At 43.3% G+C, this 26,948-nt stretch overlaps 1 protein-coding gene across 1 annotated transcript in view; it reads left to right on the top strand.

Annotated features, from left to right (window-relative positions):
* The window catches only part of LOC110505159 (short transient receptor potential channel 3), a 75,134-nt gene that overhangs the window by 36,166 nt on the left and 12,020 nt on the right, over positions 1-26,948 (top strand). The window contains 3 exon segments of the mRNA XM_036970389.1: positions 15,234-15,467; positions 24,505-24,769; positions 25,915-26,110. Coding sequence (XP_036826284.1) covers positions 15,234-15,467; positions 24,505-24,769; positions 25,915-26,110 — 695 coding nt within the window.

The raw sequence follows: 26,948 nt of genomic DNA, 5'->3' as shown, positions 1-26,948 counted from the left end.
CAAAGTAACATCAATGATGTTATTCTATCATATTCAAACAATAAAAAATACAAAAAAGTGATGTATGAATGTATTATCAGTTCATGAATCTACTTAATTGCATAGCCTAACAAATTAAAGAATGATTGACAATAAATAATTGTAATCAAATTCAAATGTTGATCCATAATAATGAGTGACCTGAATGCATCTCTATAGCCTTGGCGTTAACAAAATATTCATACAAATATGATTAGGCCTCTCATAGACTAGGCCTTGTAGAAAGAGGTTCAATCAAGTTAGATCTGCCAAATTAACATAGCATTGGAAGAAATACATAAATCCAGCCTTAGAGTTTAACATTTCATCATTATCCAAAAGAAAAATGTAATTTATAACATGCACAATTAGAAGCATCAATCTATATAGAGCAAGCGTGACTAAATTCGAGCCTAGAAACTTTGTTCACCGCATCCTCCTTCGATTGTCTCGCCTGGCTGCCACGAAAAGCCCCCACCTGCTGATCTGCACGAAGTGTGTGCGTGCCACTGGCGATGTACTTTGCTCGACATGCTAGCTGTTCTCGGCGGTGCATCATCACTTCAAACGCATTCCGTCGGGCTGTTATCGGTTGGCCTACTACTATTGGTAGTACCGGTAAAAGTTATGAATCGCAAATCACCATTACAACTGACACACTTCGATTTCATCAATCATTTTGACTTCAATTTGGTTGTCCAAAATACTATCAGCTTGACCTGCGTCTTTGCTGATGAATGCCTTGATCTCTGGCCAGTCAAATGGTTAAATTACATTGTTATTTAATCTATTCATCGCTTCTGAAAATGATGCAATAACCATGAATTTAACCAACTGTTTGTTTATAATGAAGGACGTCCTGCATTTAACCTGGACACATAAATAGTAGGAATTTGCGTTGGCTTCAGCCATGACGGCATGAAAAATGAAACATCTGCACGTCGCCTGCAGGTGCGAGTGTGTGTTTCACTGTCCAATCCGAGGCTCGAACATGATCTGGGCGTGTGATCTGAGGCTGTTTGGTCTCTTGGGCATCAACTTGGGTAAGTCTCAAGGGAGAGCGGACAGGGCATTATACACAAAGAGCCGCATATATTGGCAAAAAAATAACGCATCTGATTTTTACTTTTTTGGGGGGGTGTGGAGAAAAGTGAGGCGGGGCATCCGCTAAACAGTAATTCAACTTTGTTCGGCTAAAAGTTATGGTATCAATATTATTGTAAGGATGAGGAGACCCTCAATGGTATATAGAGCAAGTCAGGATGTCATGTGAAACCATGTGTTCTGATATACTACTATTTAGTTTTCGAAAAGACACTCAAAATATCAACATTCATATACAAATTCCTTAGAATCCCTATATTTACATATATTTACTTTAGACCATATTAAACAGATATATGAAACAAACAATTCAAGATGGCGCCGACAGACATGGCAGCTCTGCTTCTAGCTCCTAAGCAACTTTGCAGTATTTTGTTTTTTTGTGTGTTATTTCTTACACTATTAGCCCAGAACGTTTTTTGGTGTTTTTACATACAGCTGTAAAAAACTTTTGGATATCAGAGCGGTGGTAACTCACCAGCACTACAACCAGGAATATGACTTTCCCGAATTGGATCCTTTGTTCACACCCCCCAGGGCAATTGAACTTATCCCAAATGCTGCTCCAGGATGCCACCGCCCACTTCTAGACCAACTCAGGAGGCAGGCACACCATCTACCGCTTCCGATTATATTACTCTCTGGTGTTCAGACTCTGGACAATAAAGTAGACAAGCTCAGGGCGAGGATCTCCTTCCAGAGAGACATCAGGGACTGTAACATACTCTGTTTCATGGAATCACGGCTCTCTCTGGATATACTGTCCCCGTCCATACAGCCAGCTGGGTTATCAGGACATCGCACAGACAGGAATGAACATCTCTCCGGGAAGAAGGTCTTTTGGTTCACCTGACCTAGAATACCTCACAATCAAATGCTGACCGTATTACCTCCCAAGAGAATTATCTTTGGTTATAGTCACAGCCGTGTGTATTCCGCCTCAAGCCAATACCACGACGGCCCTCAAGGAACTACACTGGACTTTATGCAAACTGGAAGCCACATATCCCGTAGCTGTAGCTGGGGATTTTAACAAAGCTAATTTGAGGAAATTGCTACTCCATCCCCCGTGGCCAACGTGAGTAAGAGATTGAAGCGAGTTATCCCTCGCAAGGCTGCCGGCCCAGACGGCATCCCTAGCCACGTCCTCGGAGCTGGCTGGAGTGGGGTGTTTTCGGACATATTCGATCTCTCCCTATCCCAGTCTGCTGTCCCCACTTGCTTCAAGATGTCCACCATTGTTGCTGTACCCAAGAAAGCAAAGGTAACTGAACTAAATGACTATCACCCCGTAGCACTCACCTCTGTCGACATGTGCTTTGAGTGGCTAGTTAAGGATCATATCACCTCTACCTTACCTGACACCCTAGACCCACTTCAATTTGCTTACCGCCCCAATAGATCCACAGACAATGCAATTGCCTATGCACTGCATACGGCTCTATCCCACCTGGACAAGAGGGGTCTGAACCCCGCCCTGTGCTACTGAGTTCTGGACTTCCTGACGGGCTGCCTGCAGGTGGTGAAGGTAGGAAACAACACCTCCACTTCACTGATCCTCAACACAGGGGCCCCACAAGGGTGCATACTCAGCCCCCTCCTGTACTCCCTGTTCACCCATGACTGTGTGGCCACACACGCCTCGAACTCAATCATCAAGTTTGCAGACGACACAACCTTAGTATGCTGATTACCAACAATGACGAGACAGCCTACAGTGAGGAGGTGAAGGACCTGGCAGAGTGGTGCCTGGAAAATAACCTCTCCCTGAACATCAACAAAATGAAGAAGCTGATCGTGGACTACGGGAAAAAGTAGAGGGAGCACGCCCCTATCCGCATCGACGCAACCGCAGTGAAGAAGGTTGTAAGCTTCAAGTTCCTCAGCGTATACATCACTGATGATCTGAAATGGTCCACCCACACAGACAGTGTGGTGAAGAAGGCGCAACAGAGCCTCTTCAACCTCAGGAGGCTGAAGAAATTTGGCTTGGCCCCCAAGACCCTCACAAACTAATGGACAATTGAGAGCATCCTGTTGGCCTGTATGCAGCCCATGACGCGGTTAGTCATTGTGGCTGGGACCGCGGATTGTCCCGGGTTTGTGGCTGTCTAGATTCCTGCTGTTTGTTGTTTTCAATTTCCCCTGTGACCTGCCCTGTCTGGAACTGTGAGGAGTAACAGCCTAACATACGTTGCTAGCTACCATGACAAAGACCAAAGCTGGCGGGAGTACCGTTGAGGACAGTGCCAGTGGTGTCTCTCTATCGCATGTGAAGGATCTTTTAAACAAACAAAAAGATACCTATAAGCAGTTACAACAACAAGAAAATAGTTTCAAGTGTTTTGTCCAAATACTCGTGGATTCTACTAATAAAAGAATGGACGACCTGACCAGAGAGGTCCAGGATCTGAAGAAGAGTCTCCGGTCATCCTAGGGTCAGCTCGATGAGTTGAAACAGGAGAACGGCAAGATGAAAGCAATCTGTAAGTCATTGAGAGAGGACATCAGTCCTGTTTGTGAATCCATGATAACAATGACAGATAAATCAGACTCTCTCGATGGACAATCAAGGCAAAACAACATGGTTGTGGAAGGAATTGCAGTATCTCCACATGAGACCTGGATGGAGACTGAGGACAAAGTGAGGGAAATGTTCTTTGAGAAATTGAAGATGGACTACAGGAATATTGAGGTGGAGCGCTCCCACAGGACTGGAAAACCCACCACCGGCCCAGGTGATAGGCCCTGGCAGATAGTGGTCAAGTTCCTGAAGTTCAAGGACAAGGTAGCTGTTCTGGAAAGAGCCAAGAACTTGAGAGGAATGTATATCTTCCTCAACGAGGACTATCCTGAAGCTGTGCGCCAGAAGAGGAAAGAACTGATCCCAGCCATGAAAGCTGCCATAGCGCGTGGGGACATTGCGTACATCCGCTACGACATGCTCATTGTCCACCATCTCTACCAAAAGCCTGAAATTGATGAGAGAGCCAATCCTATGGGTTCATAGCCTCAACCCCACAGCGCACACACACCAATTGATCAATGGACTGCTGAATGTAAAAAATTTTCTCTTGCTTTGTCTGCTCTTTTCAATATTATGTCTATCTGTGATAAGCTACCCGGGAAAGGGCTGAAAATAGCCCATAATAATATATGTAGTCTTAGAAATAAGGTTCATGAAATCAATAACTTGCTAACATCAGATAACATTCATATATTAGCCATTTCTGAGAATCACTTAGATAATTAATTTGATGATACATCAGTAGCAATACAAGGATATAACATTTATAGAAGAGACAGAAATGCTTATGGGGGAGGAGTTGCTGTATATATTCAGAACCATATCCCTGTAATGCTTAGAGAAGATCTTATATCTTATTACCCTCATAGATATCATCCTAACCAACTTCCCCTCTAAATACACCTCTGCTGTCTTCAACCAAGATCTCAGCGATCACTGCCTCATTGCCTGCATCCGTAATGGGTCAGCGGTCAAACGACCTCCACTCATCACTGTAAAACGCTCCCTGAAACACTTCAGCGAGCAGGCCTTTCTAATCGACCTGGCCGGGGTATCCTGGAAGGATATTGATCTCATCCCGTCAGTAGAGGATGCCTGGATATTTTTTTTAAATGCCTTCCTAACCATCTTAAATAAACATGCCCCATTCAAGAAATTTAGAACCAGGAACAGAGCCCTTGGTTCTCCCCAGACCTGACTGCCCTTAACCAACACAAAAACATCCTATGGCGTTCTGCATTAGCAACGAACAGCCCCCGTGATATGCAGCTGTTCAGGGAAGCTAGAAATCATTATACACAGGCAGTTAGAAAAGCCAAGGCTAGCTTTTTCAAGCAGAAATTTGCTTCCTGCAACACTAACTCAAAAAAGTTCTGGGACACTGTAAAGTCCATGGAGAATAAGAACACCTCCTCCCAGCTGCCCACTGCACTGAAGATAGGAAACACTGTCACCACTGATAAATCCACCATAATTGAGAATTTCAATAAGCATTTTTCTACGGCTGGCCATGCTTTCCACCTGGCTATTCCTACCTCGGTCAACAGCACTGCACCCCCAACAGCAACTCGCCCAAGCCTTCCCCATTTCTCCTTCTCCCAAATCCATTCAGCTGATGTTCTGAAAGAGCTGCAAAATCTGGACCCCTACAAATCAGCCGGGCTAGACAATCTGGACCCTTTCTTTCTAAAATTATCTGCCGAAATTGTTGCCACCCCTATTACTAGCCTGTTCAACCTCTCTTTCGTGTCGTCTGAGATTCCCAAAGATTGGAAAGCAGCTGCGGTCATCCCCCTCTTCAAAGGGGGGGACACTCTTGACCCAAACTGCTACAGACCTATATCTATCCTACCATGCCTTTCTAAGGTCTTCGAAAGCCAAGTCAACAAACAGATTACCGACCATTTTGAATCTCACCATACCTTCTCTGCTATGCAATCTGGTTTCAGAGCTGGTCATGGGTGCACCTCAGCCACGCTCAAGGTCCTAAACGATATCTTAACCGCCATCGATAAGAAACATTACTGTGGAGCCGTATTCATTGATCTGGCCAAGGCTTTCGACTCTGTCAATCACCACATCCTCATCGGCAGACTCGACAGCCTTGGTTTCTCAAATGATTGCCTCGCCTGGTTCACCAACTACTTCTCTGATAGAGTTCAGTGTGTCAAATCGGAGGGTCTGCTGTCCGAACCTCTGGCAGTCTCTATGGGGGTGCCACAGGGTTCAATTCTTGGACCGACTCTCTTCTCTGTATACATCAATGAGGTCGCTCTTGCTGCTGGTGAGTCTCTGATCCACCTCTACGCAGACGACACGATTCTGTATACTTCCGGCCCTTCTTTGGACACTGTGTTAACAACCCTCCAGGCAAGCTTCAATGTCATAGAACTCTCCTTCCGTGGCCTCCAATTGCTCTTAAATACAATTAAAACTAAATGCATGCTCTTCAACCGATCGCTACCTGCACCTACCCGCCTGTCCAACATCACTACTCTGGACGGCTCTGACTTAGAATACGTGGACAACTACAAATACTTAGGTGTCTGGTTAGACTGTAAACTCTCCTTCCAGACACATATCAAACATCTCCAATCCAAAGTTAAATCTAGAATTGGCTTCCTATTTTGCAACAAAGCATCCTTCACTCATGCTGCCAAACATACCCTTGTAAAACTGACCATCCTACCAATCCTCGACTTTGGCGATGTCATTTACAAAATAGCCACCGAATACCCTACTCAACAAATTGGATGCAGTCTATCACAGTGCAATCCGTTTTGTCACCTAAGCCCCATATACTACCCACCATTGCGACCTGTACGCTCTCGTTGGCTGGCCCTCGCTTCATACTCGTCGCCAAACCCACTGGCTCCATGTCATCTACAAGACCCTGCTAGGTAAAGTCCCCCCTTATCTCAGCTCGCTGGTCACCATAGCATCTCCCACCTGTAGCACACGCTCCAGCAGGTATATCGCTCTAGTCACCCCCAAAACCAATTATTTCTTTGGCCGCCTCTCCTTCCAGTTCTCTGCTGCCAATGACTGGAACGAACTACAAAAATCTCTGAAACTGGAAACACTTATCTCCCTCACTAGCTTTAAGCACCAACTGTCAGAGCAGCTCACAGATTACTGCACCTGTACATAGCCCACCTATAATTTAGCCCAAACAACTACCTCTTTCCCAACTGTATTTAATTTATTTATTTATTTTGCTCCTTTGCCCCCCATAATTTTTATTTCTACTTTGCACATTCTTCCATTGCAAAACTACCATTCCAGTGTTTTACTTGCTATATTGTATTTACTTTGCCACCATGGCCTTTTTTGCCTTTACCTCCCTTCTCACCTCATTTGCTCACATTGTATATAGACTTGTTTATACTGTATTATTGACTGTATGTTTGTTTTACTCAATGTGTAACTCTGTGTCGTTGTATCTGTCGAACTGCTTTGCTTTATCTTGGCCAGGTCGCAATTGTAAATGAGAACTTGTTCTCAACTTGCCTACCTGGTTAAATAAAGGTAAAATAAAATAAAATAAAAAATAAAGTGTTATTGAAGTGTTTTGTTTGCAGGTTCACTTGGCACATCTACATCCTTTTCTTTTGGGGTGTTGCTATAAGCCACCAAGTGCTAACAGTCAGTATCTAAATAATATGTGTGAAATGCTTGTAGCGCATGTGATGAAAACAGAGAGGTCTACTTTCTTGGTGACCTGAATATTGACTGATTTTCACATCAAGCTGTCCGCTCAAGAGGAAGCTTCTTATCGTAACCAGTAATCTGGTTCAGGTTATTAATCAACCTACCAGGGTGTTTACAAACACTACAGGAACAAGATCATCCATGTGTAGCAATCACATTTGACTAATGCTGTAGAACTTTGATCTAAAGCTACTGTATATCCGTACCCATTGGATGCAGTGATCACATTATAGTGGCTACATCCAGGAAAGCCGAAGTTCCAACAGCCTGGCCTAAAATAGTGTATAAGAGATCATACAAAATATTTTGCTGTGACTCATATGTGGATGATGTTAAAAATATGTGTTGGTCTGATATGATTAATGAGGAGCATCCAGATGCTGCACTTGATGAATTTATGAAATTGCTTCTTCCAATTATTGATAAACATGCACCCGTTAGAACTGTTAAGGCTCCATGGATTGATGAGGAATTGAAAAACGTTATGGTTGAAAGAGATGGGGCAAAAGGAGTGGCTAATAAGTCTGGCTGTACATCTGACTGGCTGACTTACTGCAAATTGAGAAATTATGTGAGTAAACTCAACAAAAAGAAGAAGAAACTTTATTATGGAGCCAAGATCAACGGTAAAAAGAATGATGTAAAAAACAGCCAATAGGGAGGAGGTCAGAGACTTGGCCGTGTGGTGCCAGAATAACAACTTATCCCTCAGCGTAACCAAGACTAAGGAGATGATTGTGGACTACAGGAAAAGGAGGACCGAGCACGCCCTCATTCTCATCGACGGGGCTGTAGTGGAGCAGGTTGAGAGGTTCAAGTTCCTCGGTGTCCACATCAACAACAAACTAGAATGGTCCAAACACACCAAGACAGTCGTGAAAAGGGCACGACAAAGCATATTCCCCCTCTAGAAACTAAAATGATTTGGCATGGGTCCTGAGATCCTCAAAAGGTTCTACAGCTGCAACATCGAGAGCATGGTTGCATCACTGCCTGGTACGGCAATTGCTCGGCCTCTGACCGCAAGGCACTACAGAGGGTAGTGCGTACGGCCCAGTACATCACTAGGGCTAAGCTGCCTGCCATCCAGGACCTCTACATCAGGCGGTGTCAGAGGAAGGCCCTAAAAATTGTCAAAGATCCCAGCCACCCCAGTCATAGACTCTTCTCTCTACTACCGCATGGCACACGGTACCGGGGTGCAAGTCTAGGACAAAAAGGCTTCTCAACAGTTTTCACTGTAAAGGTGAGGAATTGAGACCTGTTGTATTCGGCACACGTAACAAATACACTTTGATTTGATTTAGGTCTGTGGCAGTTTGGGTCAAGAGTGTCTCCCCCTTTAAAGAGTAGGATGACCACAGCAGATTTCCAATCTTTCTGAATCTGAGACGATATGAAAGAGAGGTTGAACAGGCTAGTAATAGGGGTTGCAACAATTTTGGCAGATCATTTTAGAAAGAGAGGGTCCAGATTGTCTAGCCCGGCTGATTTATAGGGGTCCAGATTTTGCAGATCTTTCGGAACGTCAGCTATCTGGATTTGGGTGAAGGAGAAATGGGGGAGGCTTGGGCGAGTTGCTGTGGGGGGTGAAGGGCTGTTGATCGGGGTAGGGGTAGCCAGTGCAAAGCATGGCCAGCCGTAGAAAAATGCTTATTGAAATTCTCAATTATAGTGGATTTATCGGTGGTGACAGTGTTTCCTAGCCTCAGTGCAGTGGGCAGCCGGGAGGAGGTGCTCTTATTCTCCGTGGACTTTACAGTGTCCCAGAACCTTTTTGAGTTTGTGCTACAGGATGCAAATTTCTGTTTTAAAAAGCTAGCCTAAGCTTTCCTAACTTCCCTGAAAAGTTGCATATCACGGAGGCTATTCAATGCTAATGCAGAACGCCACAGGATGTTTTGGTGCTGATCAAGGGCAGTCAGGTCGGGAGAGAACCAAGGGCTATATCTGTTCCTGGTTCTACATTTTTTGAATGGGGCATGCTTATTTAAGATGGTGAGGAAGGCACTTAAAAAAAATAACCAGGCATTCTCTACTGACGCGATGAGGTCAATATCCTTCCAGGATACCCGGGCCAGGTCGATTAGTAAGGCCTGCTCGCTGAAGTGTTTTAGGGAGCGTTTGACAGTGATGAGGGGTGGTCGTTTGACAGCAGACCCATTACGGAGGCAGGCAATGAGGCAGTGATAGCTGAAATCTTGGTTGAAAACAGCAGAGGTGTATTTGGAGGGCAAGTTGGTTAGGATGATATCTATGAGGGTGCCCGTGTTTACAGATTTGGGGTTGTACCTGGTGGGGTCATTGATAATTTGTGTGAGATTGAGGGCATCAAGTTTAGATTGTAGGATGGCCGGGTTGTTAAGCATGTCCCAGTTTAGGCCACCTAGCAGCACTAGCTCTGAAGATAGATGGGGCCAATCAATTCACATATGGTGTCCAGGGCACAGCTGGAGGCAGAGGGTGGTCTATAGCAAGCGGCAACGGTGAGAGACTTGTTTCTGGAAAGATAGATTTTTAAAAGTAGAAGCTCGAATTGTTTGGGTACAGACCTGGATAGTAAGACAGAACTCTGCAGGCTATCTCTGCAGAAGAGTGCAACACTTTGGCAGTTCTATTTTGTCGGAAAATTTTATATTTAGGGATGGAAATTTCAGGGTTTCTGGTGGTTTTCCTAAACCAAGATTCAGACACGGCTAGGACATCAATGATGAGAGAGATATTGTCCCTAGAGACGTTTAAACCAGGTGATGTCACCATATATGTGGGAGGGGGAACTAATGGTTGGTTAAGGCATATTGAGCAGGGCTAGAGGCTCTACAGTGAAATAAGACAATAATCACTAGCCAGGACAGTAATGGACAAGGCATATTAGGGAGAGGCATGCATATTAATATGTATTTCCATTTCTCCTGACAGTGGAAGAACTGCTCTGGCGCGTTGCATGAACAGGGGTGCGCTTCACCTGTACTGGGCCAAAAGCGAGGCAGAGCAAGGTTGTTATAGTTTTGTGATTTAATATTTTATTTTATTTCTAGATTTTTATTAGAAATTCAGTTTAGTTTCGGTTAGTTTTCAGACCTGATTTACTCGTTTTATTATTTAGTTTCAGTTTGATAAAGCATTTTATTTTGTTATATAATTTAGCTAAACTTTTAGTTTTAGTGTTAGGCAAAGACAGTAGCCTATTTGTGGGATGCTAGAAGCCGTTTATTTGGTGAAGGCCTATATTTTGTTGGGGGGGAGATGTTACTTCTTGTCACTAGAGGGCAGTAATACTTAAGGTAATGGGAGAGGACGATAGACTTGGATAGACGTAACATCTCTGTATCTGTATCATGATGGCGTCAGTGAGAGCGTGGGTAGCGCCATTGAGGCCATATCCATCTTGAAAAATAAAATGTTCTTCTTCACAAGTATAATTCGTTGGCTGATCCCACCTGATGACCCGGCTGTTACGTATCCAAATGGGGAATCAGGTCATGCCAACCGGGTCATCAGGAGGGATCAGCCAATGAAGATGCAAGTCCTGCCCAGTTGGCTAAGTCCTCAATGGCGCTGTCCATGCTACAGTACCACAGGCTTTTAGTCACTAGAGGACTCCATTCAACTCCATGGACAGGACAAAGGTTTGGTTAGGTTTCAATTATAAATCAATTCTAATATGACTTAGATTTAAAGGATAAGCGCCTACACTGGTGCAAGAAATATGGTGGAAGGAAACTCTCTTGACCATGTTTACACCAATCCGATGCTTTTTAAACTTTGGTAGTTTAAGTAAGAATAATCAAGTACCATTACCTTTCTTTATCTGACAGAAAGGAAGGAGAAAAAATAACAAATTAACTCATGGCACATTTGACATGTTTTGTTTATGTCATATTAACTTCTTAAGGCTGCAGGGGCAGTATTGAGTAGCTTGGATGAAAGGTGCCCAGAGGTGCCCAGATTAAATGGCCTGCTCCTCAGTCTCAGTTGCTAATATATGCATATTATTATTAGCATTGGATAGAAAACACTCCGAAGTTTCTAAAACTGTTTGAATGATGTCTGTGAGTATAACAGAACTCATATGGCAGGCAAAAACCGAGAAGAAATCCAAACAGGAAGTGAGAAATCTGAGGTTGGTATATTTTCAACCCATTCCCTATTGAAATCATATTGGGATATGAATGAAGATTCACTTCCTATGGCTTCCACTAGATGTCAGCTGTCTATAGAAACTTGAATGAGGCTTCTACTGTGTTGTGGGACTGAATAAGAGGGGAATGAGTCAGCTTAATGGCAGAGAGCCATTTCCTGGTCACGCGCATACCACATGATATCTTCCTGCGTTCCGTTCCTACTCAAGACACTAAGGAATTCTCCGGTTGGAACTTTATTGAAGATTTATGATAAAAACATCCTAATGATTGGTTCTGTACTTAGTTTGAAATGTTTCTTCGACCTGTAATATAACCTTTAGAAGTTTTTGTCCGATGAAATGGTCGACCAGCACCAGCGTTTGGATAGGTGTAACCAAACGCGCTAACAAAAGTAGCTAATTGGACATAAATAACGGACATTATCGAACAAATCAAGCATTTATTGTGGACCTGGGATTCCTGGGAGTGTATTCTGATGAAGATCATCAAAGGTAAGGGAATATTTATCATGTAATTTCTGGTTTATGTTGACTCCAAAATGGCGGCAAATTGTATTATATTTCTGAGCTCCGTCTCAGGATATTGCATGGTTTGCTTTTTCCGTAAAGTTTTTTTAAAATCTGACACAGCGTTTGCATTAAGGAGAGATATATCTATAGTTCCATGTGTATAACTTGTATTATCATCTACATTTATGATGAGTATTTCTGTTGAATCGATGTGGCTATGCAAAATCACTGGATGTTTTTGGAACTAGTGAATGTAATGCGCCAATGTAAACTCAGATTTTTGGATATAAATATGAACTTTATCAAACAAAACATACATGTATTGTGTAACATTAAGTCCTATGTCATCTGATGAAGATCAAAGGTTAGTGATTCATTTTATCTCTATTTGTGCTTTTTGTGACTCCTCTCTTTGGCTGGAAAAATGGCTTTGTTTATTCTGTGGCTTGGTGGTGACCTAACATAATCGTTTGTGGTGCTTTTGCTGAAAAGCATATTTGAAATCAGACACTGGTGGGATTAACAACAAGATTACCTTTAAAACAGTATAAGATACATGTATGTTTGAGGAATTTTAATTGAGATTTCTGTTTTGAAATTGGCGCCCTGCACTTTCACTGGCTGTTGTCATATCGTCCGGTTAATGGGATTGCACCCCAAAGAGGTTTTAAACCTATATCATTGACTAACCCCTTCAAATAGGGTTAATAAAAACAGCTGCAACAAGAGCAAAAGCATAAGCAATACAACCAAACAAGATTTTCTGACTTATTATCAAGAAGACTGTGTTTCATAGAGGTGGTCGTTTGATTTCTCAAACCTGATGACATGCTGAATATTCTCACCACAACACTTGGGATGCACGGGCAGAAATCAGATCCAGTTCCACAAGGCACAGCTTTGGATAAACAGCCATCCTTGCCTGCCAGAACTGGAGAGGTGACACTACCAGGTATTTCCGCAGCTCACTCGGGACACTTAATGCCCTGCCAGGTTGACCCCCCGTATGGACAGTGACCTCAGACACAATCTTCCAAGTGAGGAAATCCGTACTTCTGAAGAACTGTGTTTGAGATGCTTGCTGGATTCAACGTGCTGGCATCTTGCTGGAGTCCTGCTGCTCCACAGCTGTACTCTCTGATTTGCTGAAGTACAAAAGACTTCCCTCGTCAGTGGCCATCACTGAAGCTGGAGACTTACATTTCCCCCGCTAACTTTAAACATCAGCTATCTGAGCAGCTAACCAATCGCTGCAGCTGTACATAGCCCATCTGTAAATAGCCCACCCAATCTACCTACCTCATCCCCATTTTGTTTTTATTTACTTTTCTGCTCTTTTGCACACCAGTATTTCTACTTGCACATCACCATCTGCTCATCTATCACTCCAGTTTTAATTTGCTAAATTGTAATTACTTTGCTACTATGGCCTATTTATTGCCTTACCTTCTCACGCCATTTGCACACACTGTATATATACTTTTTTTCTATTGTGTTATTGACTGTATGCTTGTTTATTCCATGTGTAACTCTGTTGTTTTTTGTGTCGCACTGCTTTGCTTTATCTTGGCCAGGTCGCAGTTGTAAATGAGAACTTGTTCTCAACTAGCCTACCTGGTTAAATAAAGGTGATGTTAGCAAAAAGTTTTTTTTATTTTTTTATATTTTTTTTATATCTTCAACAACTTCTCAAGCTGCACTAGCTTAGCACACTCACACACCTTGCTCACCCTCGGATTTCTTCCCTCTTAGCTACTGATGGTGATGCCCAAGCTAGGTCTATTTGAAACATCGGCATATACCGGCAGCAATTACCTGCCAGATTCAGAAGCTCGAAAATGCCATGAGAAAAAAACTCCATTACAGTTTAGAAGAAACTAAACAATTTAACATGGTTTTTATTTGATTTATATTGCAGTCAAAGATTATAGTTTCAGTATAGTTTTAGTTTTAAATATGTTTTTTTTAAAACATTTCTATCAAGGCACAAGGTGAGACCCAGATGCAGACAGGAGGCAGATGGTTGGCGTCTTACAATGTTTATTAATCCAAAAGGGTAGGCAAGAGAATGATTGTGGACAGGCAAAAAGGTCAAAACCAGATCAGAGTCCAGGAGGTACAAAGTGGCAGACAGGCTCGTGGTCGAGGCAGGCAGAAAGGTCAGGCAGGTGGGTACAAAGTCCAGAAACAGGCAAAGGTCAAAACTGGGAGGACTAGAAAAAGGAGAATGCAAAAATCAGGGGAACGGTAAAAACGCTTGTTGACTTGAAACATAAAGACGAACTGGCACAGAGAGACGGGAAACACAGGGATAAATACACTGGGGAAAATAAGTGACACCTGGAGGGGGTGGAGACAATCACAAGGACAGGTGAAACAGATCAGGGCATGACAAGTTCAGTTTATTATATTAATTTTTTATTTATTTAGTAGACACTCTCATCCAGAGTGATTTAGAGGAGCAATTAGGGTTAAGTCCCTTCCATCTCAACAGACTTTTCACCTAGTCAGCTCAGGGATTGAAACCAGCGACCTTTTGGTTACTGGCGCAACTCTCTAAACTGCTAGGATTTTCCTTTTCAGCATATACTAAATTGTTTTTCCAAATGTCGTTTTTATTTTGGTTTTCGTTTACTAAAATAACCTTGCGGCAGAGGCTGCCGAACTATTGTCAAAAGTCAGACTAGGCGCACTGCATAGTTTCCGATGGCACTCTATCCCCACTCTTCGATCCAAACGGAAATTGACATTTTTTTAGTTTGGTGCAGCAATAGAGCTGTGTTTGTACCAGGGTTTAGAGTTTTTAATCTGTAGTGTTTAAATAAATGCACAGTTAGATTAATTCAGTTGATTTAATAAACAAATTAACCTAACCTATTAACCTAATAAACAAATAAACCTCAATGTGGTTTCTTTAGGTAGACATTAGGTGATTACTGAATCAACACACTGCAGTCTCACTATTGCTAGTCATGTTAATTAGTGCACGACATAGCAAAACAATTCACAATGGAAAACGAAAATGAGCATTCTTACTGGATAAGTCCAGATAGTCCCTCTTCGTTTCAGAAGTTTCTTTCAGTTTCGTACCTAATTAACACAATTCCATTTCCTCTTGATGTTGTTTCTTCTGCAGATATTTTTCTCTCAGTTTCAGAACATTTTAATCTGTTTGGTGCCTATTGAACACAACCCACAACTTTGTTGATTCCTCTGCAGGGATGATGTGGTCGGAGTGTAAGGAGCTGTGGACTGAGGGGCCCAGGGAGTACATGCAGCAGCTGTGGAACGTTCTGGACTTCGGCATGCTTTCCATCTTCATTGCCGCTTTCACCGCTCGGTTCTTTGCCTTCCTCCAGGCCACCAGAGCCCAGCAGTACGTCAACGAAAAGATCCACACCACCGACCTCTCCCTAGTGACCCTACCCCCGGAGGTCAAATACTTTACTTACGGTGAGAGAAGAGCTACTGTATCGATGCACCCAATCAAATGTTATTTGTCACAGAAATAGTGACACGGGCAATAAATACACAGTGAATAATATTAAGGAGTAAAAGTAGCATGGCTATATAGAGAGTACCAGTACCGAGTCGATGTGCAGGGGTACAAGGTAATTGAGGTTGCTATCAAATCAAATGTTATTGGTCACATACACGTGATTAGTAGATGTTATTGTGTGTGTAGTGAAGTGCTTGTGCTTCTATCTCCGACAGTGCAGTAATATCTAACAAGTAATATCTAACAAATTACACAACATATACCCAATACACACAAATCTAAGTAGGAATGAATTAAGACTATATACACATATGGACAAGTGATGTCAGAGCGGAACGGACTAAGATACAGAACATTTTTTATACATATGAGATGAGTAATGCAAGATATGTAAACATTATTAAGTGAATGAGATACCGTAGAATAGTATATAATACAGTATATACATATGAGATGAGTAATGCAAGATATGTAAACATTATTAAGTGAATGAGATACCGTAGAATAGTATATAATACAGTATATACATATAAGATGAGTAATGCCAGATATGTAAACATTTTTAATGTGACTAGTGTTCCATTCCTTAAAGTGGCCAGTGATTCCTAGTCTGCCTATAGGCAGCAGCCTATAATGTGCTGATGATGGCTGTTTAACAGTCTGATGGCCTTGAGATAGAAGCTGTTTTTCAGTCTCTCGGTCCCAGCTTTGATGCACTGTACTGACGTCGCCTTCTGGATGATAGCGTGGTGAACAGGCAGTGGCTCAGGTGGTTGATGTCCTTGAGGATCTTTTTGGCCTTCCTGTGACATCGGGTGCTGTAGGTGTCCTGGAGGGCGGGTAGTTATCCCACAGTAAAGCGTTGGGCAGACCGCACCACCCTCTGGAGAGCCTTGCGATTGCGGGCGGTTGCAGTTGCCATACCAGGTGGCGGTACAGCCCGACAGGATACTTTCAATTGTGCATCTGTAACAATTTGTGAGGGTTTTAGGTCACACGCCTAATTTCTTTAGCCTCCTGAGGTTGAAGAAGCTCTGTAGCGCCTTCTTCACCACACTGTCTGTGTGGGTGGTCCATTTCAGTTTGTTAGTGATGTGTACACCAAGAAACCTGAAGCTTTCCACCTTCTCCACAACGGTACCGTTGATGTAGATGGGGAGGTGCACGCGTTGCTGTTTCCTGACGTCCACAATCATCTCCTTTATTTTGTTGACGTTGAGTGAGAGGTTGTTTTCCAGGCACCACACTCTCAGAGCCCTCACCTATTCACTGTAGACTTTCTTGTCATCGTTGGTAATCAAGCCTACTACTGTTGTGTCATCTGCAAACTTGATGATTCATTTGGAGGCGTGTATGACCATGCAGTCATGGGTGAACAGAGAGTACAGGAGGGGGCTGAGCACGCATCCTTGTGGGGCCCCATTGTTGATGATCAGCGGAGTGGAGGTGATGTTTCTTACCTTCACCACCTAGGGGCAGCCCGTCAGGAAGTCCAGGACCCAGTTGCACAGGGCGGGGTTCAGACCCAGGGGCTCAAGTTTAATGATGAGCTTGGAGGGTACTATGGTGTTGAATGCTGAGCTATAGTCAATAAACAGTATTCTTACATAGATATTCTACTTGTCCAGATTGGACAGGGCAGTGTGCAGAGTGATGGCAATTTAATCATCTGTGGATCTATTGGGGCGTTAAGCAAATTGAAGTGGGTCTAGGGTGGCAGGTAAGGTAGAGGTGAAATGATCCTTGACTAGTCTCACAAAGCACTTCATGATGACAGAGGTGAGTGCTACAGGGCCATAGTTTTTAAGTTCAGTTACCTTTGCCTTCTTGGGTACAGGAACAATGGTGGCCACCTTGAGCATGTGGGGACAGCAGACTGGGATAGGGAGATATTGAATATGCCCGTAAACACACCAGCCAGCTGGTTAATGGTGGTTAATGGTTAACCCATTTAAATATTTTACTCAGGTTGGTCATGGAGAAGGAGAGCCCACAGTCCTTGGTAGCGGGCCACATCGGTGGCACTGTGTTATCTTCAAATCGTGTGAAGAATGTGTTTAGCCTGTCCGGAAGCAAGATGTCAGTCTAGGCGACTTGGCTGGATTTCCTTTTGTAGTCCGTGATTGTCTGTAGTCCCTGCCACATACATCTCGTGTCTGAGCTGTTGAATTGTGACTCCACTTTATCTCTATACTGACGTTTAGCTTGTTTGATTGCATTGCGGAGATAATAACTACACTGTTTATATTCTGCCATATTACCAGTCGCCTTGCCCTGGTTAAATGTGGTGGTTTGCGCTTTCAGTTTCGCTTGAATGCTACCATCGATCCAGGGTTTCTGGTTAGGGTAGGTTTTAATAGTCACAGTGAGTACTACATCTCCTATACACTTTTTATGAACTCAGTCACCGTATCCGTGTATGCGTCTAGATTATTTTCGCAAGCTACCCGGAACATATCCCAGTCCACGTGATCAAATCAATCCTGAAGCGTGGATACCAATTGGTCAGACCAGCATTGAATAGTACGAAGCACGGCCACTTCCTGTTTGAGTTCCTGCCTATAGGACGGGAGGAGCAAGATGGAGTTGTCGTTTGTTAAAATCCCCAGCTACTATAAATGCACCCTCAGGATATGTGGTTTCCAGTTTGCATAAAGTCCAGTGAAGTTCTTTGAGGGCCGTCAAGGTTTCGGCTTGAGGTGGGATTTAAACGCTGTGGCGATGATGGATAATTCTCTTGGGAGATAATGGTTGGCATTTAATTGTTAAGTATTCTAGGTCGGGTGAACAAAAGGACTTGAGTTCCTGTATGTTCCTAGAATTACACCATAAGTCGTTAATCATGAAACATACCCCTCCGCCCTTCTGAATCCTGGAGAGATATTTATTCCTGTCTGCGCGATGTACTGAGAATCCTGCTGGCTTTACCGAATATCCCGAGAGAGCCATGTTTCTGTGAAAGAAACAGGCCCCGATGTCTCTCTGGAAAGAAAGACTGAACATTAGCGAGTAATATACTCGGAAGCAGTGGGTGGTGTGCGCGCCTCTATGTCAAACCAGCAGGCCACCTTGAGTGCCTCTCCTCCACCAGCGATGTTTTGGGTCGGCCTTTGGAATAAGTTTAATTTCTCTGGGAAGAGTGAACAAAGGATCTGCTCCAGGAAAGTTGTATTCCTAAGTCGTAATGCTGGTAGTTCTGATGAGTTACCGCCTCTCTAATATCCAATAGTTCTTCCCGGCTGTATGTAATACCACAAAACATTTCCTGAGCTAATAATATAAAAAAGAGTACATAAAGAAACCCAAAACTGCAAAGATTTCTAAGAGCTAGTAGCGATGCTGGCATCTCCGTTGGGGCCATCTTCCAGTGTCTTCCAGTGCTATGTTCATATAGGTAGGGTTAAAGTGACTAAGCAAAAGTATAGAAAGCAGACAGTAGCGTGTGTATGTGGCGTCAGTATGCATGTGTGCGCGTGCTCTGTGTGTGTGGGCGTCTGTAGTGTGTGTGTGTGTGTGTGTTGGGATGTCAGTGTGAGTGTGTGGGTGGTGCAAAGAGTGCAAGAGAGTTAGTGCAGCCTCCCGGGTGGCGCAGTGGTTAAGGGCGCTGTACTGCAGGGCCAGCTGTGCCATCAGAGTCCCTGGGTTCGCGCCCAGGCTCTGTCGTAACCGGCCGCGACTGGGAGGTCTGTGGGGCGATGCACAATTGGCCTAGCATCGCCCGGGTTAGGGAGGGCTTGGTCGGTAGGGATGTCCTTGTCTCATCGCGCACTAGTGACTCCTGTGGCAGGCTGGGCGCAGTGTGCGCTAACCAAGGTGGCCAGGTGCACGGTGTTTCCTCCAGCGCATTGGTGCGGCTGGCTTCAGCGTTGGATGCGCGCTGTGTTAAGAAGCAGTGCGGTTGTGTATCGGAGGACGCTTGACTTTCAACCTTTGTCTCTCCCGAGTTGTATGGGAGTTGTAGCTACTACAACAATTGGATACCACGAAATTGGGGACAAAAAGGGGTAAAAAAAAAAGAGAGTTAGTGCAAAAAAGGGTAAATGCAGATAGTCCGGGTAGCCATTTGATTAGCTATTTAGCAGTCTTATTTAGTCTTAAGGCCTGGGGGCTCTTAAGCTGTTCAGGGTCCTGTTCCAAACTTGGCAACAGTGTTTGGCTAGAATCTTTGACCACCGCCTGGTGTAGAAGTCTTTGATGGTAGGCCAGGGATGTACTGGGCCGCACTCACTACTCTCTGTAGCGGCTTGTGGTCGGATGCCTTGCAGTTGCCATACCAAGCGGTGATGCAGCCAGTCAAGAAGCTATCAGTGGTGCAGCTGTAGAACGTTTTGATGATCTGAGTGCCCATGCCAAATATTTTCAGCCTCCTGAAAAGGGGGAAGTGGCGCTGATGTGCCCAGTTCACAACTGTGTGGGTGTGTATGGACCATGTTAATTCCTTATTGATGTGGACACAGAGGAACTTGAAGCTCTCGAACCGCTCCAATACAGTCCCAGAACCGCTCCAATACAGCCCCATCGATGTGGATGGGTGCATACTTGCCCCTCCGTTTCCTGTAGTCCACGATCAGCTCCTTTATCTTGCTGTAGTTGAAGGAGAGGTTGTGGTCCTGGCACCATACTGCCAGGTCACAGATTTACTTACTCCTTATAGACTGCCTCATCGACATCGGTGATCACTCCTACCATCAGCAAACTTGATGATGGTGTTGGAGCTGTGCGGGCCATGCAGTCGTGGGTGAACAGGGAGGAAGGGACAAAAGCATAATCCCCTGAGGGGCCCCGTGTTAATGGTCAGTGTGTCGAATGTGTTGTTACCTACCCTGGGGGGGGGCCTGTCCCGGAAGTGCAAGATTGAGTTGCAGAGGGAGGTGTTCAGTCCCAGGGCCCTGAGCTTGGTGAATGGTGAAGCTGTAGTGAATGAACAGCTTTCTTTTTTTAAAGTAAAAATCTTTAATACACAGAAGCATCCAGGGTCAATGCCCTGCTCAAGGGCATGTTGACCGATCCAACCACCAGGCCAAAAAAACGTGAACCCAAACTCTCCAAGATGCCCCCCCCCCCCCCCCCCCCCCCCCCCCCCCCCCCATAGTTCCCCAATAGCTGTCCCTCAACCATTCGAGACCCCTCCCACAGGCCCTCCCAGGGAAGAAAATAAATAACTAAAAAATACAATTTATTCCATTCCCCACCCCCGATAATCCCTAAATGCACCAACAACCAAGAGAATGAACTAAATAGAAAAAAGGAAAAGACAGAAGAAAACAGCAAACAACAATACAAAGAAATAATAAAACAAAATCATGAATTTAAAACAAAGGACATCAAGGACAACTGTATGCGTTTGTGTGCATGTCTGGCACTATTACGTGTATGTGTGTGTTGTTGTATGTGTTTATTTGAATGAGTGTGTGTATATGCATGTGTACAAACCAATGCACGGCATCAGCCTCAGGCAAACAAGCATTCTTACATGGGTATTCCTTTTGTCTCGGTGGATGAGGGCAGTGTGGAGTGCAATAGAGATGGCGTAATTTGTGAATCTGTTGGGGCAGTGTGCGAATTGGAGTGAGTTCATGGTGTCTGGGATGATGGTGTTGATGTGAGCCATGACCAGCCTTTCAAAGCATTTCATGGTTAAAGATGTGAGTGTTATTGGGCGATAGTAATTTAGGCAGGTTACCTTGGCGTTCATGGGCATGGGGACTATGGTGGTCTGTTTGAAACAAGTTGGTATAACAGACCGGGTCAGAGATGATTGAAAATGTCAGTGAAGACACTTGTCAGCTGGTCAGTGCATGATCTGAGTTAATGCAAATTAATTACTTAAAATACATACAATGTGATTTTCTGGATTTTTGTTTTAGATTCTGTCTCTCACAGTTGAAGTGTACATATGATAAAAATTACATGCTTTGTAAGTTGGAGAACCTGCAAAATTGGCAGTGTATCAAATACTTGTTCTCCCCACTGTGTATAAAATAACTTAACTGGCTGATGCAGGTTTGATACCCGTGCCGACTGCCACCGGGAGACCCATGAGGTGGCTTTTGGTTTTAATTTAGACATCTATATGTAATTATTAACGGAGAGTCACGTCATATTTTATATATTATACACTGTAGGCCTACCCTAGGCGACATGAGTCTCACTAGTGTTTAGTAATGTGCTGTTAAAAGTGGTGTAGGTCTTATTTATTTAAAGAGCGTATTGAAGTTAGAAGCAATAGGATTTGAAGCAAAAGCCTACAACTATTTTAGCACTGTTTTGCGCTGTTCTGAGACAAGCATGGGGAATGGGCTTGATAAATCAATCACATTTTTATTTTCACGTAATCTCAGTTTGGATATTGGTTAGACTGGAATTAGAAAATTAGGGTGCAGAAATGTTATGCTTTTAGTGTAACCTTTATTTAACTAGGCATGTCAGTTGAGAACAAATTATTATTTATAAGGACAGTTACTCCTTCCTCCCTGGCAGGGAATTGAACCCTGGGCTCCCGCGTGCCCTGCCTGCACGACACAAGGATTCTTTAGCTAAATAGCCCAGTACTGTACTGCCGACAGTCACGTTGTACAGTGCCATATTTTCCGTTCCATCCTAACGAAAACACAGGGTTTTTCTTGGAAAGTTTTTCTTGGAATAGAAACACCATAATATTAATCAAATGAATTAAGAAAGTAGCAGTCAAAAGTTTGGACACACCTACTCATTCCAGGATTTTTCTTTATTTTTACTATTTTCTACATTGTAGAATAATAGTAAATACATCACAACTATGAAATAACACATATGGAATTGAACCCCGGTCTCCCGCATTCATTTGTACAGCCATTATTGAAGTTACTTGAGGTCACAAGAAAGTCTGGACATGGCCTGCAATCAATTACTATAGTATGTATTGTAGGCTATGTTTACTTGTCAGGCTGCACAATAGCCTACTAAACAAATGCAGGTGGTTTCGCGCCGCTCTGAGACAAGCATAGGGACTGGTCTTGATAAATCAATGAGATTATTATCTCCATTTGGGTATTGGTTACACTACAATTAGGGTGTGGAAATGTTATTATATTAATTTAGAATCCTCCAATCCTCTTATCCTGTAGCCTAATCACGACCATCACGTTGTATAGCACCATATTTTCATTTTTCTCGGAATAGAAACACCTTAATGTTATTCAAATTATTTAAGCCAAATTTCTTAAAATCAATCCATATACCATGTTATTACAAAAAAGGTTTTAAATTCTCTGGTAATGCCAATATGGAAGACTATCAAATGCTTCTCAAAGATACCCACTAGTTGTCAAACTAGCACTAACTTGCATTAACAGAAAAAAATTCTGACAATTAAATAACGTGCCACAGAATGCCGCAGCAGCCAACAAGGTGTGCTGCATAGTGATGCAACTTTTAAAGGAGGAACCACTGTACGGTCACTATGAAGACAACGCCGTCGATGCACTTATTAATGAAGCCGGTGACTGATGTAACTGATTTCCCAAAGGAAGGGAGAGGGAGGGCCTTGTATGCGTTACTGAGTGTGGAGTAAAGGTTATTTAGAGTTGTGTCGCCTCTATTTGCATAGGTGACATGCTGGTAAAAATCTGGTAAAACGGATTTTGTTCAGCGTGGTGGTAGTGCCAGCATTGGTTTGTGGTGATAAATAGACGGCTACAAAATAATATAGATGGGAACTCTTGTTAAATAGTATCTTCTGCAGCTTATCATGAGTGATTCTAACTCGGGCAAAATAAAAACTCTAGACTTCCTAAACATTAGAGATTGCGCACCAGCTGTTGTTATCAAAGAGATACACCGCTGCCACTCTCGCCTTACCCGAGTCTGCCATCTGATCTTGACGATGCATAGAAAAAACAGAGTTGGATATCCATGTCCTCGTTCAGCCAGAAACATAGGATATTACAGTTTTTTCAGGTCCCGTTGATAGGATTGTCTCAAACGGAGCTCAACCAGTTTCTTCTCCAGTGACTGCACGTTCGCCAACAAAGTAGAGGGCAATGATGGTCTACTTGCTTGCCAACATAGTCAAGACACCACATCGCTTGCCTCTCTTTCGCTGCTGCTTTCTCTTTCGAGTCCCAGGGATCAGGGCCTGGTCCGGGGTAAGCAGAATGTCCAAAAACCGTCATCAAATCGAGGTTAATGATCACTGTTCTGATGTCCACAAGCTGTTTTCAGTCATATGAAATGATGGCAAGAAACATTATGTACAAAAAAATGTTAAGATCAGCAACAACCAAATTATTTTTAATGCAGACTTCGCCAGGAGCAGCTATCCACTGCAGCGCCATCTTCTTAAACCTGTGATAGGTACAGTTGATACAAGTAGGCATCTTGCACACATCTACAAATACCACCACAAATGTCAATACAGATGTTTCCTGATCACTTGCTCTGCAAGACATGTAACAGTGTTAGCAATGATTATGCTTAAGGGCAGGCACACTAATCTCAAGAATCACTAGATTCTTACCGCAGGTTAAGCTCTAATTGTCTAATCGTACACAGTGACGTACACATACAGAATGACTTTAAGGGCAACATTATCCACCTAGTACACTGCACGCAGAAGGGAGACAAATGATCATTAGGTATATCATTAGAACATGCAAAAAGGCAAACATTTAAAATCACATAAACACCTGTTTTTAATTTGACATTGAGAGCGTAAGTGGTCTTTGCAAATCGTGGTAGCACCTTATTTTATAGTCCTGTTTCATTTAGCTTTAGCTGACGTTTACTGAGAAATGGTATGTATTGGTGCTTGTGTTGATGAATCCTAAAGAAACAAAAGACTACTTTTAGGGGAATTATTATACAATTACTATTTGCTCTATTATTTCAAAGCCCACAAAGACATAGTGGGACTGTAAAACAAAGTGTAACCCAACCATTGTGCAGAACAGTCATATTGCGCAATGCATTAAACACATTGTTCATGTTGCTGTTGCCCATTCCTCCACGTAGCAAGGGACAAATGGCTGCCGTCGGACCCCCAGCTGATCTCAGAAGGGCTGTACGCCATCGCTGTGGTGCTGAGCTTCACACGCATCGCTTACATTCTGCCGGCTAATGAGAGCTTTGGACCACTCCAGATCTCCCTGGGCCGCACGGTCAAAGACATCTTCAAGTTCATGGTCCTGTTCATCATGGTCTTCCTGGCGTTCATGATCGGCATGTTCATCCTCTATTCGTACTACTTGGGTGCCAAGGTCAACCCGGCCTTCACCACGTGAGTGCTATAGCAGACATATAGAGGACACTTGTGTATAGAGAACACTAATTGGAATAGACATATGGTGAGACACTTATGGGAACAGACTTAACAGACTTACCACATTTGAGAACATTAATTGATGGTCACTCAGGCAGGTCTGGAGTCAGTGACAGGAACAGTTACTCCGTAATGGACTGACAGTCAGTAGGGAGGCTTTGTACACATTCAACCATACTGTTTTGTCCCCAAAGCCCCTAAAATGAATACACTCCTAAAACATAAGAATTGAGTAATACTGTAATACTGCTTGGGACCTATCTACATTTTTTTTTTTAACTCCAACAAATGAGTTCTCCATTCATGTAGGGAGCTCTTTTCTTCCTCTATTGAGCCCATTCATGCAGTGCTAGCTCATTCAGTCTATCGACTCAGTCATTGTAGTGCAGAATGAAGTTGAAAATGGCCAACCTTGGACTCCCTTTCTAAGAGTTCTTCAAAACTGAATTGGAAAAGGCACTGCCGAGCTTGTGGCAGCTCAGCAAAAATAACTAATTTCACACTGGAGTGGATTACCGCCAAGGTTACTGTTTCCAAACTGAGGCTGAGAAAATGAAATCCTTCCTATTGTTATGGTTATTATTTTCCTCTATTGTTCTAGTGTCCATATTGCATTTCATTAGTCAAGCTGCCTTGGCATAAATGGAACACACACACACACTTACAAATGCAACACATACACACATCTAACATTGCCAAGAGTCACAATGGTCATTTATGCTCTTACCAAGGACATCTGTGGAATTCATAAAATACAGCAACATCACCTGAAATAAAAAATAACTATAATTTCATGGCAACAATTCTCACGTTATAAATGTTTCTCGAAGGGACTTTGGCAACCAGAATACTATAACACAGGATGATACATTTTAGTATTGAGCAAGACATGCCAATATATTTGGTTCATTCCCCACGCACTTAGGCTACACATGAGATGACATCACTTTATTTAAAGCAGCACTTTATCGCCTGTCACTTTGGGCAACAGCCAAATGTAGTTTGTGATTTCGCTAGGGCACAACAACAAACTAGAAACCCCTAAACTGATCAGCCTGTCCTATAGCTTTCTTATCCCCTTCCTTCCTTCCTTGTCACCATAGGGTGGAGGAGAGCTTCAAGACTCTGTTCTGGTCTATATTTGGACTGTCCGAGGTGTCCTCTGTGGTGCTCAAGTACAACCACAAGTTCATCGAGAACATCGGCTATGTGCTCTATGGAATCTACAACGTGACCATGGTGGTGGTGTTGCTCAACATGCTGATCGCCATGATCAACAGCTCCTATCAAGAAATCGAGGTGAGTGACTGGTGTTGTGAAGTTGCCCCTAGATACTGATCTTGGGTAAATAAGAGAAATTCCCCACTAATCATTAAGGTTAGGATTGGGGAAGGGAAGCAGATCCTAGATCTGTACGTAGGGGGAAACTTCACCGCAGAGGTAAGTCAGTGGCATCTGTAGACCCACCATGTCATCTGATTATAGTTATAGGGATACTAGTGTATTTTTGTGTAATCGTTTTGTATGCAGGGCATTCGGAAAGTATTCACTTTTTCAAAATGTTGTTACGTTACAGCCTTATTCTAAAATGAAAAAAAGAATCTCATGAAGTTACACACAATACCCCATACCCCAACAAAACGGAAAAATCACATTTACGTAAGTATTCAGACACTTTATTCAGTACCTTGTTGATGCACCTTTGGCAGTGATTACAGCCTTAACTGTTTTGGATATGATGCTACAAGCTTGGCACACCTGTATTTGGGGAGTTTCTTCATTCTTCTCTGCAGATCCTCTCAAGATCTATCAGGTTGGATGGGGAGCGTTGCTGCACAGCTATTTTCAGGTCTCTCCAGAGATGTTCGATTGGGTTCAAGAAAGGGCTCAGGCTGGGCCATTCAAGGACATTCAGAGACTTGTCCCGAAGCCACTCTTGCATTGTCTTGGCTATGTGCTTATAGTCGTTGTCCTGTTGGAAGGTGAACCTTCGCCCCAGTCTGAGGTCCTGAGAGCTCTGGAGCAGATTTTCATCAAGTATCTCTCTGTACTTTGCTCCGTTCATCTTTCCCTCGATCCTGACTAGTCTCCCAGTCCCTGCCACTGAAAAACTTCCCCACAGCATGATGCTGCCACC

The sequence above is a fragment of the Oncorhynchus mykiss genome, chromosome 31, assembly GCF_013265735.2.
Source record: "Oncorhynchus mykiss isolate Arlee chromosome 31, USDA_OmykA_1.1, whole genome shotgun sequence".
NCBI lineage: Eukaryota > Metazoa > Chordata > Actinopteri > Salmoniformes > Salmonidae > Oncorhynchus > Oncorhynchus mykiss.
The sequence above is the reverse complement of the archived record's forward strand: the minus strand, read 5'-3'. Positions and strand labels throughout refer to the sequence as shown.